This window comes from Oreochromis aureus, linkage group 14 (genome assembly GCF_013358895.1).
Source record: "Oreochromis aureus strain Israel breed Guangdong linkage group 14, ZZ_aureus, whole genome shotgun sequence".
Lineage (NCBI taxonomy): Eukaryota > Metazoa > Chordata > Actinopteri > Cichliformes > Cichlidae > Oreochromis > Oreochromis aureus.
The window spans coordinates 18,048,569-18,063,533 of NC_052955.1; the positions used below are offsets into that span (position 1 = coordinate 18,048,569).

A 14,965-nucleotide genomic window follows, 5' to 3' on the forward strand; every position below is an offset into this window, starting at 1 on the left:
GTATGTAGCACCGTGAGTCAGATGAATATTAATGGTATGAGGTATTTATATGCGTAAAGACGCCGTTAGTAAGTGCCCGGATGAGCCTCGGTGGTCCGGGGTGCAGGCTTCAAACCTGTAGCTGCTTAGCGGCAGAGTGGTTCAATTCCACCTTTCGGGCGTAACAGCAAAGCACAGTTTTGAAATGATGAGTAATTGAGCGATGAATGATTTGTGTAAAGAATGAAACCCTATTGTACCACTTCCTGTCAACCTTTGTCATTGCTCTCCAAAATAAAAGTCCGTGTTTACGGACTCCTATATCAATATCAAAATAACATCTGAACTCTTCAATGCAGGAGATGGTAATGGTCCTCCAAACCATGATAACTTTAAACAATAGGGTTTCATAAACAAATTAGTCCTTCCTCTACATCGTCTCTACTCCTTCTTGTGACAGATGGACACATCTGCATATAAATATAACTTTTAAAACACACACACACACACACACACACACACACATATATATATATCTGTTAAAAAAATTTGATTGTTTTTAAATTTAATTGTTTTTATCACCTGTTGTTGTCTCTCTTGCACCACTGATGTTCTCTTTAAGGTTTTTTTTTCTTCTTTAAGCTTCTTTTTTCCCTAGTAATTCATTCTATTTATCTGTACGATACGTGTGTAATGAAGTCTGATTAACTGACTAAAAGACAAAAACACCTTGACATTAGCCTTTAAAAACAGATTTCACGTACATGTATTAAAAGTGCAATGCTGTTTATAAGTAGTGAAGGATTTTAAGAACAAATCACAGTGCTTAGATTCTTAAAGGAAGCTTTTGGTGCAAAAAGAAGAAAGAAACACAAACATAACACATTTATATATGATGAGTATTTTACAAGAACACGTCTTTCGTTTGTTCTGCTCTGAAGTACATTTTTATTGTCTCAACGAACAGCGCTTTTCTGCCTGTGGGTGTACATCCGGTTTGCCCGGAAGAAGAGGCAGAGCGACGTCTTCTCTCAGCCAATCATATGTGATGCTTTTTGCACTTCGCGGAAGTTGTGGCCAGTAGCAGAGGATTCACGATGCCCTTGCCTGCTTGATGTTGAGAAAACGTGGATTAAAATCTCCATCCGTGTTTGACGGCGTTGCTTTTTCTAATTACGCAGTAAGACCTTTTAATAGTGCTGGTACAGACACTTATGGAGGGCTTGTTTCATTAACTAAGCCGGCGTGTAACTGTGTTGTTGGCCTGCATTGGTTAACGATCAGATAATGTCATGAAACTTATTCTGTTTCTGTATTCCAGTAGTTATTTATTAAAAGAAATAAACGATTCAGAAAAATGCTCAGCTTGTAATTACAAAAGGCATTTCTGGCATTTTGTATTAATTGAAAAAATTATCGCAGTTCTTGCTTCATTATCTTAACAATGCAACCTGTCAAAGAAAAATCAGGAAGTTTTTCCTCTTATTTCTGCACCAGATTATTTTCTGTATGTATTAAAGCTGTAACACCTGCAAACAGTGGAACTCTGCTGATTTTTTTGATTGGTCTACATAAGCGACACTAAGTTTTGTTCTTTTATCCCTCTGTGTTGCAGATTTGACTGTCAAAAGCAAAAATGCCTCTTCTAAAGTACTCCCCCAAAGTGTGGGAGGCCCTTAAAATGAAACAGGGCATCTATGCTCGTCTCCCGAAGCACTACCTCAAGTCCCTTGAACAGAAAGATCCTACACCTGTCCACTGGAGGCCTCTGGGAGTCCAGTACCGAGCCAACCCCAAGACGGGGCTGAAGGAACGGGTGCAGGATGTCCCAGTCCCAATCTACTACCCTCCAGAGTCCCAGGACGGCCTGTGGGGAGGAGAGGGCTGGATATCGGGCTACAGATATGCCAACAATGACAAAGTTAGTCTTTTTTGTCTTTCTTTGTGCTGCTGTTGTGTGCTTTTGATTTCCTCTTTTGATACTTTCCTATAAGAATATTATTATATTATATAAAATGCTTGTATGAAAGCAGGGGGCAGCTGCTGAAGAACAAAGCATTAAAAGTTGTGTTCCTGAGTTTGCTCCATTTGATTTGCATCAACCTATTGTGTCTTTACAGAGAACCATTCAGAAAAGTAAGGTGATCTTGAAAATATGAGTTGAGTGAAAATTAAAAACTTTACTGCTGCTTAGTAAAAATGGCAAAGCACTGTATTGCTAAAGAAGAATATCACCTGGTGTATTATTGGCTGTGAAATGTTAGCGTTTACATAGATCGATCTGAGAGAAAAATTCTACATGATCAGTTACTTCTGGATAGAACCTGACTGATTTATCGACTGAATAATATTAGCTATTTGGCAGTCGATCAGTATCAGGATTTATAACAGCTGATAAATGAAAATCAGAAAAGTAAAGATGATGGGAGAAATGTCCTTCAGCCATATTATGAGTGTTGATGTTGCATAGTTTGTCCAATAGAGGACAGTCTGCAGCTTCTCTGTTGGCAACATGGGTTTGGAGTACCACAAATACAACAACCAGCAGATCCAAGCAAGGTTGGGGAGAGTGTAAACGACTAAAAAAAGGGGTAGTTCAAAATTCTGCCTCATGAGAAATCTGTAAATCGCTCACAGGCCTGTGTGAGCCTACAAACCCCCTCTTCCACCTGCACATATATCTCTGTTCGACAGGTGAGAGATGGTGTGAAAAATAGGTGAGGGGCCTCTTCACCCTAGTTCTGTAGTAGAACGCCACCTAAACCAAAAGAGGACACATCTATTTATATGCTAGCTCCTCTTTCAGGTCACACGAGGCTTTTGTCTTGATCAGAACCACTATTTCTTCTTTAAGAGCAAGTCTCTGAGGAGTTTCTTTTTCTCCACGAGCTGTGGGATGAACTCTGACTGCAGCAGTCAGAGTTTGTGAATCCTAGCACACCCGGTAGTACAACGGCTTCTTTTCTTTCTGAAGAATTTGGGGTTTGACACCTCTGAACACTTTTTTTTTAATACATAGTAATGAATAACAGTTGCATAAGGACCAGTGGTAATTCAAAATATGACATTCCTGTCTTTAAACCTTATATCTACAGTCTACAGGTCTCGTTTTTCCTTTAATGGTACCAAGAAATATGCTGTCACCTTCTTCCTGCGCGTCATACCTTGCGTGTCAATGATGCGCTCACTCGTCTATGTTATTTATTTTCCCACAAGTGTGGCACTTTGCATTATTTGGTGGTTATTTCACTTTTAGGGTTTGAGGCCCTTTGCCCAGAATTTTGGCATTAAGGCCTTTTACAAGGACGCGGCGCTCTGAAACACATTTATGTCTGTTGCTTGCACCGCACAATATCACTTACAAAGTCAGAGAGATTCATGTTTTGAAATGACAGGGAGCAGGCGTATGTAGTAAATGTAGAGCGGCCGCAAAAAAACATGATGTCCAAGCAGAATGCAACTGCAAGCGAAGCAAATTTTGGGCCATTCGCTCTAGCTAAGTGCATGCCTGTGCTATGTGAAAAGGGCTTTTGGCAGTCTGCTGATCTAAGCACGTCTATGACTAGGCTTATTATTTTTGTAGTTTCTTCTTTTTATACAGTCGTTTGTCTCTCCTCATAAATTATACACGATGCATGTTGCTCTTTTTTCCCCACAGTATTCCCACTAATTTTTGGCTGGGCTCTACTGCTGGACAGTCTCTCAGTCATATTTTAGAAGTTCAGTCTCTGCCAAAAAACTAGTCTTTGGTAAGCAAGCAGGTAGGAAAGCAATCTACTGCTGTGGCAATTCCTATATGATTTGCAGCTTCTGTGTATTTTTCTTCTCCAATGGTCTACCAGTCCACCATCTTGCACTGGGAGAACCTGCACCAGATAGAGAAGTAGTGCACAGACACTGCAGAGCAAAGACTGTAGTTTAAAATAGTGGAGTTACATTTCATTTGACAATGACAGACTCACTGGAGAAGCAGCTGATTATTTTCAGTGATATATTTGACTCTTGCCATGAGAATACTTGTGGTGAACCACCTCATGTGATATTATTTATTATTTAACCTGAGAAAATTTAAAAAGTGCTCATCTTATTTCCTCAAATGTACTTTTTCTTGTTTTGTTTCTTTAGAAATAGTTTGAAAGTCCAGAAAGTTTTCATTTCAGTGCACAAAGCTGACAGCTTTTTGAGCCCACTGATGATCTGTTGTCTGAACTGTCTTTGTTTAGATGTCCACTCGTCTGAGGAAAACTTGGAAACCACAGGTGTTCAAGAGAGAACTTTACAGCGAGATCCTTGACCACAAGTTCATCATCCCAGTCACAGCTCACACTCTGGACCTCATCGATGCTGCTTACGGCTTCGACTATTATATCCTCAAAGTAAGAGAAAACTACCCCGGTTCAACATGAACTTTTTCTTATTGTGTTTTCCATGTATTTCTAACTAATGACTGGTTGTAGACACAAAAGGAGGACCTCAACTCCAAACTGGGGATGGACCTGAAGAGGGCAATGCTGCTTCGTCTGGCACGCAAAAACACAGAGCTTTACCCTAATGACCCCGTTAAACGAGAAAAAGTTTACGAGAAGTACAAGGTATGTCCGATATGTCTGAGTCAACTGAGTGATTAAAGTCAACAAGGGAAAAAAAAAAAAAATTCTCCCACTTTTTTCTGTGTGAGCAGCAATTTGAGGTCCCAGAAGAAGAGGCAGAGTGGGTTGGTCTAAGTCTGGAGGAGGCTGTGGAGAAACAGCGGCAGCTGGAGCACAAAGTAATGAGTCATTTAAGTCATTTAAGTGTCTAGAGTGAGTTATATGTCGGTATGTGACATCACATTTACAGAAAAAGGGAGTGTGGAAAGTGCAGCCCTGCTGGCGGAAGACTGTTTTCTATTTATCCACAGGCCTCTGGATTTGCTGAATTTGAACCCTTATTTTTTCCTATTAAAACCACATTGACGCTTCCAGGACCATGTGAGATGAAAGCTGACAACGTTATTCTTTGTTTTATATTAAAATGAGCTGTATCATTTAAAGGTCATGAGATACATCTCTTGATAAATCTCTCTTTGCTATATTTAAAGCACTTTTTAAGCATTTTTAAGTTATTCATCTAATCAGAATCAGAATACTTTGATCCCTAGGGGAAATTATTTTGGTTACAGTGCTCCAGTACAAACAGTAACAAAGACAGACAGTACACTAAGTAAGAAATAACACAATATATACAATATATACATGCCTGTATGTGTTGCAGTAATAAATTAATAGAAATGCCTTTTGTCTCTTTCTGTATGTTTGATTTTGCGCTGGTGAAGCCATTACAGAAAATTTTACAGATGCAGAAAACTTACATTTCCATCCTTTTTAAGACTTTTATATTTAAGTAATTAGATGGCTGACGGTTTTTAACATTGTGTGCGTGTACCGCGCCCGTCTTGCAGGTCCTGATTGTGTTTATATTCTTGTCTTTCAGGAGCCTGAACCTATGTTCAGGGTCTGTGTGGATAAGCTGGTGGAGGAGCTGCACATGAAGAAACTGTTGGAGCCACACGTCACAGAGAAGAAGTGATATCTTGAACCATTTGTGTAACTGAAAAAAATGATTAGGTTGAACTGTGAAGCTTCTGTGGATCTGGCTGAGAGTTTGAATCACCACATCCCTGTTTCTGAATGCAACCGGGAAGAGCGCAAAAGTGAAAGTGGCAGAAGAAACTAAGCCATGTTGGTTTAATACTTATCTTATTTCACTTATGGATTATTCCTCTTTGCATTTAACAGCCTTGCATAAGGAAGTTCAGGAATTAAGGGAAAAACCTTCAATGGTGTAAATATTCCCTGAGCAGCTCTGATATGAGGCACATGTATAGAAAATAAAAGATTCCTTTTCTTTTAAGACTTGATTCTGTTTGTTTGGTTTCTAAAGAATATTTAATGAGTTTATTTTTTAAATAACTTCAATTTGAAAGCACAGTTTCTTCTATAATCAAACCATATAAATATATTTTTAAATGGAACTTTCCCTTCAGTTAACATGCTGTTAAGGTGTTACTTATCCACAGATGTCACTGTACATTGTCCACACTGAAATACATCCAACTGTGGTGATATCGACGTGGCTGTGACAGTGGGTCTTGAGTAAGTCGGAATATTATTGAAAGAACAATATCCACCAGTGTTGCAGCAGAGGTGTTACAGCAGTGAAGGACAGACTGGTAGCAAAACCCAGAGTGAAAAAATGATCTGCTAATTAATATTACCGTGCATATCGAGAAATTTACCGATTTCTTTGTGTGTGTTTGTGTGTTGATTTCAAAATTCAAGACTATTGTTATCATACAAGCATAACACAAATTAAGGTAATGCTCCCACAAATGGAGAACAAAAACTAATTTGTATTTATGTTACTAACTCCAAAAGTTGATTCTGTTCATCTGGATGTAGCGTTTTGTGGGAGAAACATTTCGTCATTCATCCAAGTGACTTCTTCAGTCTCAGCTGACTGCAGGTTTCCCCAATCTTATAAACAGTACATTTGCATAATGAATGAAACCAGCCCACCGAAGGAACAATGGGCTGTGAGGTCAGTTCCTTAATCATAATTATGCAGATTCTCATGACCACTGATCAATGGCCATGAGTACCATTCACAGAGAGTTGGGGAATGGCTGCAATCCCGGCATTGTAAGATGTCGAAAGATGTACCCTTAGGTCCCTCCATGATTCAGAGATGTTCTTTCCCTTTTCACGTAAATGGCCTCCTTGACTCCCCACTCAAACCAGCGTTCCTCCCTGTCCAGGATGTGAACATCCTCATGATTGAAAGAGTGTCCACTGGCCTGTAGGTGTAAATAAACTGCAGATTCCTGGCCTGATGAGTTAGCTCTTCTGTGTTGTGCCATCCGCTTCGCCAGAGGTTGTTTGATTTCCCCGATGTTTAAATCCTGGCAATCCTCCTGGCACTTAACAGCGTACACTATGTTACTCTGTTTGCGTCGGGGGACCCGATCCTTGGGGTGGACCAGTTTTTGGCGCAGCGTGTTTTGGGGTTTAGAAAAAATGCGTCTCAACTGCTCCGATACTCCTGACACATACGGGATCACTACAGGTTTTCACTTAGGCAGCAGTTGTCCTTCTCTCGTGGATCGGCTGGAGCTTTCTTTTGGCGCCTTCCCAGCTTTGACAAATATCCAGCTGGGATAACCTCAGGGCCTTCTTGATGTGATGTTCTTCTGTTTCCCTGCCCGCTGTGTCTGTGCGGATGGTGTTCGCTCAAACTTAATGTAGTGTATTCTGTACAGTGTAGCGAGGAATGCCCAGACCTCTACATTGGAGAAACCAAACAGCCACTTCATAAACGCATGGCACAACATAGAAGAGCCACCTCCACGGGACAAGACTCGGCTGTCCATCTGCATCTAAAGAACAAAGGTCACTCTTTCGAGGATGCTAATGTTCACATTTTGGACAGAGAGGACAGATTGTTTGAAAGAGGAGTGAAAGAAGCCATTTATGTCCACTGTGAGCGACCATCTTTGAACAAAGGCGGTGGCTAATGACACCAACTGTCTGCCATCTATAATCCAGTTCTGAGATCCCTTCCCAGACGCCTTAATGCACACTCACATCCTGGGCAATCTGACCTCAGGAAATCACATGATAGGGTGGGGTTAGGTTTCACAATGACCTCACCTTAAACCTTGGCTGATTGTGACCACCTGTTTTCACACCTTGGCTCATGTGATTAGGTATAGGATCATTAGGAGGTCTATTGTCACTCTTGGGGGGATACTCCAACAGGGCTTAAATCTGGGACTCTCCACCATGGACAAGAAGTCCAGACGCTTTTCTTTCCAAGCTCCCAAGACTTTGTCAAAGACATTTCACCTCTTATCAAAATGGGTTCTAAAACCAAAAGTTGGAGAGTCCCATTATTCCCATTATTCATGGGTGTCGTTGACCCATTATTAATCATGTGCTTCATCACATGAACTAACGGGTGAAAAAAGGTGTTGGTCATTACTGTGTGAGTCGGGGTTGAAGTATCTGGGAAGGAATCTCAAAACTGCATTTTAGGTGAATACATATTCACCTACAATGTGGACACACCCACATCTGTTCCATGCCACAGTCATGGAGGGATGTTACAGCTCTGAATCAGACACCAACCAGCAACTGGACTTCAAAAAAAAATTTCCATGGAAACATCCAGAAGAACTAAACATTTTTGCATGTCCTTGCATGTAATTCATTCATCAAGATATTTTTAATGTCCACATTTATTTTATATATATATATGTATATATAATTAAAACATGCATATATATACTTTATTCATTTTCATCAAAACGGTTCCTTTTTCCGCTCAGTTTTTTCTAATGTCCAGCTCCACCTACTTATGCCACAACTCTTGCTCTTGCTGATAATGGGTTTAACTTTAAAATGTGAGTTACAGCATATTTCACTGACTCGACTGTAGGCCTCCTTTCCATAGCAAGCCAGCACACGTTGTTATTGAGTAACCAGAGCAAAGAGACCCTTCAACACCTTGATATGAATGCTATTGCTTGTTACCTCAGAAACACTACACTGACAGAGACTGTATAAACACTGAAACACTGAGTAAAGAAATTTTAAGCAAGTCAAATGACTCATTTGTGGTTTTAATATCTCATTAAAGAAAATAGCAAACAATAGGGAAGCAACATGGAATATGGAAGCTTGTTTCCACCACTAAAAAAATAAAATAAAATAAATGCTATCCATAACTCAAAATTAAAGTTATGGATATATATATATCTATATATATATCTATACATATATATATATATATATATATATGTGTGTGTGTGTATATATATATACACACACACATATAATTTCTTTACTCAGTGTTTCAGTGTTTATACAGTCTCTGTCAGTGTAGTGTTTCTGAGGTAACAAGCAATAGCATTCATATCAAGATGTTGAAGGGTCTCTTTGCTCTGGTTACTCAATAACAACGTGTGCTGGCTTGCTATGGAAAGGAGGCCTACAGTCGAGTCAGTGAAATATGCTGTAACTCACATTTTAAAGTTAAACCCATTATCAGCAAGAGCAAGAGTTGTGGCATAAGTAGGTGGAGCTGGACATTAGAAAAAACTGAGTGGAAAAAGGAACCGTTTTGATGAAAATGAATAAAGTATACATAATAAACAATATTAAATAAACAAAAAAAGTACTTTCCTGTAAAACAACCATTACACATTACAAGAAATTAAAGTTATTAAAGTTTCCCAGCTAACAGAATTATCAAGTTTTATACTCAGACAATATGAAAAACTGTTTGACAGATGTATTTCTTTTTGTAGCAATAAGTCTCAGATATGCAAAGTGACTTTAAATTAAGATAAAATGGAATTTTAAAGAGCACAGAATCAAAAATGAGTGCTTAGAAGTCTCTAACTTAATAATCCCAATGAATTGCATTCTTTGAAATCAATTGGGATAATCTGTGAGTATTTTTTCTCTACCTTTACTTTACATCACAAATACATGAAAAAGGTTGGACTGTAAGATAAGTTAAGAGCGAGTGTCTTTATTACTTTTCCCACAGAGTTCAGTTCTGCTGCGACAAAAATGGCATATTACCAATCAAATCATCTCAGTCATGTTCTGAAGGTCACCATTTATAATCTTATATAAGTACTAAAGGTCAGGGTTTTCAAATTTCATACAACTATAACAAATAGACTAGGTGGAGCCAACATACTGTTAGGTCTGACTGTTTTTAGCTAATAATCCTAAATTGCTGCGATAAAAGTTAAATTGAATAGCTCAGTGTCAACAAGCTGTCTGTGCAGATGCTTCCAAAGAGCCAATGCTGGTTTAGCAGTATAATAAAAACTATTTCCGTCCTGGATCTGTCCTGAATTTATCGTCACACTCTTCCTCCTCAATACCCACATCCCCACTCATCAAAAGTTGTAGACAGTTCCACTATCTTTATCCTCCTGAAAGTGCACATTAAGAAAAAAAGCCTGTCTGATGTTTTCTTACTCTATCCACCCTTTGTGGAGAAAATTGAAGAACCTCTGCAACAACATAACTGTAACTATAATGTGATTACTGTGTTTACCGAATATTTTCCAGTAACTGCAATCACATTAATGTATTTCTTTGGAATCTGTGACGTATTTACTCAGCACAGATCTTGGCATGTAAACACCAGCACTGATTCATATCAGTTGCAAACAGCTGACCCAATACCTTCATCTCAGGCACAGAAAAAGTTATCATTCAGTTGATCTTGTAAACAAAATGATGCCAAATGAGTGCTGCTGATAAGACTAACATAATGCAGACACATGATGTGTGTCAAGTATACAACATGGAAATGTTTACATTTGTCTTCACTTTTGCACTAGAATGGAAACAATGTTGCTTATTATATTTTAGAGTTTTGTGCCTTGCAAAAACAGAAAACAGGAAGAGTAATGTTCATAAATGAATAAAAACGATAGAGAACACTCAAAGAGACTGTGAGTTGTTCTTAATTGCATGTTTGAACTGTACGATACCACTGTCGGCCTAAAGTGCTGCAATGGACACAGGTAATTTTGTTTGCAGGTGAAAAAACAAATTGTCTGGTATGAATTGTGAATTATGTTGGCTGTTTCAACTATTACAGTATATGAATATTCAAGTCAAAGTACTATCGTTTTTAAATAACAGCAGCAATACCTCGGTTATTTATAATCGTTCTTTATCTTATTTGAGACTCATCTTTCTCTGCTCAGACATAACAAAGCAGGAAACAGTCACTGCTGTGGAGTCAAAGCCTTTAACATCAGTGACCCAAAGATGAAGTGCTGTGCAAGAACACTGACAGCCATGACTGGAGGTGTTGGACAGTGTTGTGGATCTATTCCTTACACAGAGGTATTTTCAAATTAGTATTAGTACTTGTACAGTAGAGACAACTGTGGATTTGTTGTTTCAGTCATTAATAACACAAGAGAAGTTGTATATGTAGGTAGATTTGGGCCAAGTTTGAGATTTATGCAGTCTGTGCAGGTAAATGAAGGCTTGCATAAGGGCTTTGTCAAACAATCTTGAGAAAAACAAATCTTTTTTGCTGCCCTCCTGCACATATCTGCACTTTTCACAAGACAGCGAATGTCTGTAAAATAAGACTAGTATGTGGTGGGTCGAAATACATTTTGCGCAATGTCTCTGTGAGTAGGAAATTCGTTTGCAGAGAAAAAACTACAAATTAAAACAAGTACTCTGTCAGGGGCTCGGTTCGTGACCCAGCATTTTGAGTATTTTTTCATTTCTTATGTTATATTGAAAGGATGTTAAGTTTTAGCATTATTATTAGTTTGCCTTGAGTTTTAGTCTAGTGTATGTTCTTCTATGTCTCCTTAATTATGAGTCTTTTACTATCCTCTATGTGGTCTGTCTTGTCTTCAGTGTTTTACTTTGTTGTGCCTGTGCGTTTCTCTCCGCATGTTCTATGTTCTAATTGTCTAGCTTGTGTTGTCATGTCTATGTCTCTCCATGTTTACTGTTTTATTTTGAAGAGTGTGGTGTTTTCATAGTTTTACTTCCCCTGTGGCATCACTTTCACTTCAGTTTCAGTTTCAGTTTTATTTGTCATACGCAAGTCAGCACAGGGTCAACATTGCAATGAAATGTATTTGACGAGCAGCAGACAGTCACTCAGCAGTATAGTATGTAAAAAAAAATAGTAAGAGCAAAATGTTTATAAAATATAGTAGTTAACAGACTATATATATATATATATATATATATATATATATATATATATCCATAGGTCCCTCATCCTATTCATGTAACCCCTTCCGCTAGTATGAAGAGTTGGACAGCACCAGGGCCCGACATGGTTCACGCCTACTGGCTGAAGAAGCTGACTGCACTCCACGCGGCGTCTGGCAGCACAAATGAACCAGCTGCTAGTTAACGAGAGACACCGGAATGGCTAACCGAAGGTCGGACGGTCCTGATCCCCAAGGACCCCAAGAAGGGACCGTCCCATCCAACTACCGACCAATAACCTGCCTCAGTACTACATGGAAGCTCCTGTCAGGCATCATATCGGCTAAGATGAACAGGCACATGGGTCAATACATGAGCGGGCACAGAAAGGGATTGGCAAGAATACCAGAGGCGCAAAACACCAGCTACTGGTAGACAGAACAGTCAGCCGAGACTGCAAGACCAGACTGACCAACCTGTGCACAGCCTGGATTGATTACAAGAAGGCCTATGACTCAATGCCCCACAGCTGGATACTGGAATGCCTAGAATTGTATAAGATCAACAGGACCCTAAGAGCCTTCATCAGGAACTCAATGGGGATGTGGCGTACAACACTAGAGGCCAACTCCAAGCCCATAGCACAAGTCACCATCAAGTGCGGGATCTACCAAGGAGATGCTCTGTCCCCACTGCTGTTCTGCATAGGCCTGAACCCCTCAGTGAGATCATTAACAAGACTGGCTACGGATACCGACTACGGAACGGAGCGGTTGTCAGCCACCTCCTGTACATGGATGACATCAAGCTGTATGCCAAGAGTGAACGAGACATCGATTCACTGATCCACACTACCAGGATATACAGCAATGACATTGGAATGTCATTCGGACTGGAGAAGTGTAGTCGGATGGTAACAAAGAGAGGGAAGGTAGTCAGAACTGAGGGGATTGAACTACCAGAAGGCAACATTGCAGACATAGAGGACAGTTACAAGTACCTGGGGATCCCATGTTTAATGGGAACCATGAAGAGACCGCTAGGAAAGCTGCAACCACCAAGTACCTGCAGAGGGTCAGGCAAGTCCTGAGGAGTCAGCTGAGCGGTAAGAACAAGATCCGGGGCCATCAACACCTCGCCCTGCCCGTGATCAGGTACCCTGCTGGGGTAATAGGCTGGCCAAAGGAGGAGATAGAAGCCACTGACATAAAGACAAGAAAGCTCCTTACCATGCATGGAGGGTTTCACCCCAAGTCCAGCACCCTGAGGCTGTGCGCTAAGCGGAAGGAAGGGGGCGGGGACTGGTGAGTGTCAGCACCACAGTCCAGGATGAGACAAGAAACATCCACGAATACATCACGAAGATGGCCCCAACTGACAGCGTGCTCAGTGAATACCTCAGGCAGCAGAAACCCAAGAAAGAGGAGGAAGGCGAGGAACCATCATGGAAGGACAGGCCCCTGCACGGTATGTACCACCGGCAGATAGAGGAGGTGGCTGATATCCAGAAATCCTACCAGTGGCTGGACAAAGCTGGACTGAAAGACAGCACAGAGGCACTAATCATGGCAGCACAAGAACAAGCTCTGAGCACAAGATCCATAGAGGCTGGGGTCTATCACACCAGGCAAGACCCCAGGTGCAGGCTGTGTAAAGATGCCCCAGAGACAATCCAGCACATAACAGCAGGGTGCAAGATGCTAGCAGGCAAGGCATACATGGAACGCCATAACCAAGTGGCCGGCATAGTGTACAGGAACATCTGTGCCGAGTATAACCTGGAAGTCCCGAGGTCAAAATGGGAGATGCCCCAAGGGTGGTGGAGAATGACCGAGCTAAGATCCTGTGGGACTTCCAGATGCAGACGGACAAAATGGTGGTGGCTAACCAACCGGACATAGTGGTGGTAGACAAACAGAAGAAGACGGCTGTAGTGATCGATGTAGCGGTTCCGAATGACAGCAATATCAGGAAGAAGGAACACGAGAAGCTGGAGAAATACCAAGGGCTCGGAGAAGAGCTCGAGAGGATGTGGAGGGTGAAGGTAACGGTGGTCCCCGTGGTAATCGGAGCACTAGGTGCGGTGACTCCCAAGCTAGGCGAGTGGCTCCAGCAGATCCCGGGAACAACATCGGAGATCTCTGTCCAGAAGAGCGCAGTCCTGGGAACAGCTAAGATACTGCAGGGACCCTCAAGCTCCCAGGCCTCTGGTAGAGGACCCGAGCTTGAAGGATAAACCGCCCGCAGGGGCGTGCTGGGTGTTTTTTATATATATATATATATATGTGTGTGTGTGTGTGTGTTTAATACCCTTTATACTTTTGCGGTAAAGTAAGGTTACTGTAACAAACTGCTGAGCATGCCAGAAAGGATGTGGTTTTCATTGTCTTTCTATTTCCTTGTTACAGTAGGTTTACAATAATGATGTTGACGTTCTTTTAGTGTCATTTCCCAAATTATACACACACACATATATATATATATATATATATATATATATAAAACCTACTGTAACAAGGAAATAGAAAGACAATGAAAACCACATCCTTTCTGGCATGCTCAGCAGTTTGTTACAGTAACCTTACTTTACCGCAAAAGTATAAAGGGCATTAAACACACACACACACACACACAGTGCAAATAACTGACATTTCTCCTGGACCATCATGCAATATAATGGATCCTTGTCTAATGTTTATGAAATTGCTACGGTAAAATAATTGATAGGAAGTCAGATAACCTTTGTACTGAATACAAATGTGCTTTGTATTCTTCAGTCACTCTAAATGTAACACTATGCCAAAAGATCCCCAAAAGATTAGCTGACATTTGAGTGTGGGAAGCCAAGAGCTAGTGTTTCATTAGCACTGGCTCCAATGGAAAAAATACAGTTTCACACACAAGTCAGAAAATTGTAAATACATACAAACAAAATATAAACTCTAAAAGAAATGTGTTTTGTTGCTTTTCATTTGAGATTCAGAAATTTGAAATGACCAAGTTTATCAATCAAGGGCAGACGTTATACTAATTTAAGACTGAGAGGAATGTCAGTAAGACTGTGATACGGGTAAAAATATAACCAGCTGGGTAACCAGCAAACTGTCTTATCCTGTCTATGAGCCTCCTTTATTGTTGATTACTACTCTGTACGACAGGATTGTCACTGTCATGTGTGGTTGCTGTATTTGCTGGTTTTAAGTAATTTGTTTCCACCCATAACATCTTAA

General features: G+C 40.4%; 2 protein-coding genes and 1 non-coding gene across 3 annotated transcripts in view; all 3 read left to right on the forward strand.

Moving 5' to 3' along the window:
* LOC120432856 overlaps positions 1-14,965 on the forward strand; it is a 520,225-nt gene that overhangs the window by 488,290 nt on the left and 16,970 nt on the right. The gene's annotated exons all lie outside the window — the stretch shown is intronic.
* On the forward strand, positions 75-161 carry trnastop-uca. Its single transcript has one exon. It is a non-coding gene; the product is annotated as a tRNA-Sec (tRNA).
* Positions 1,011-5,871, forward strand: mrpl28 (mitochondrial ribosomal protein L28). Its single transcript, XM_031727119.2, has 6 exons — positions 1,011-1,159; positions 1,595-1,900; positions 4,203-4,355; positions 4,437-4,571; positions 4,661-4,747; positions 5,452-5,871. Exons 2-6 carry the CDS (start codon positions 1,616-1,618, stop codon positions 5,545-5,547), a joined length of 756 nt encoding a protein of 251 aa, XP_031582979.1. The 5' UTR covers positions 1,011-1,159; positions 1,595-1,615; the 3' UTR covers positions 5,548-5,871.

What these genes read in the sequence shown, in the direction of transcription:
- mrpl28 (XM_031727119.2), top strand. Translation starts at nt 1,616, where the DNA reads ATGCCTCTTCTAAAGTACTCCCCCAAAGTGTGGGAGGCCCTTAAAATG. An exon ending in GATATGCCAACAATGACAAA is followed by an intron (nt 1,901 to 4,202) that starts GTTAGTCTTTTT and finishes GTCTTTGTTTAG; the next exon opens with ATGTCCACTCGTCTGAGGAA. An exon ending in TCGACTATTATATCCTCAAA is followed by an intron (nt 4,356 to 4,436) that starts GTAAGAGAAAAC and finishes GACTGGTTGTAG; the next exon opens with ACACAAAAGGAGGACCTCAA.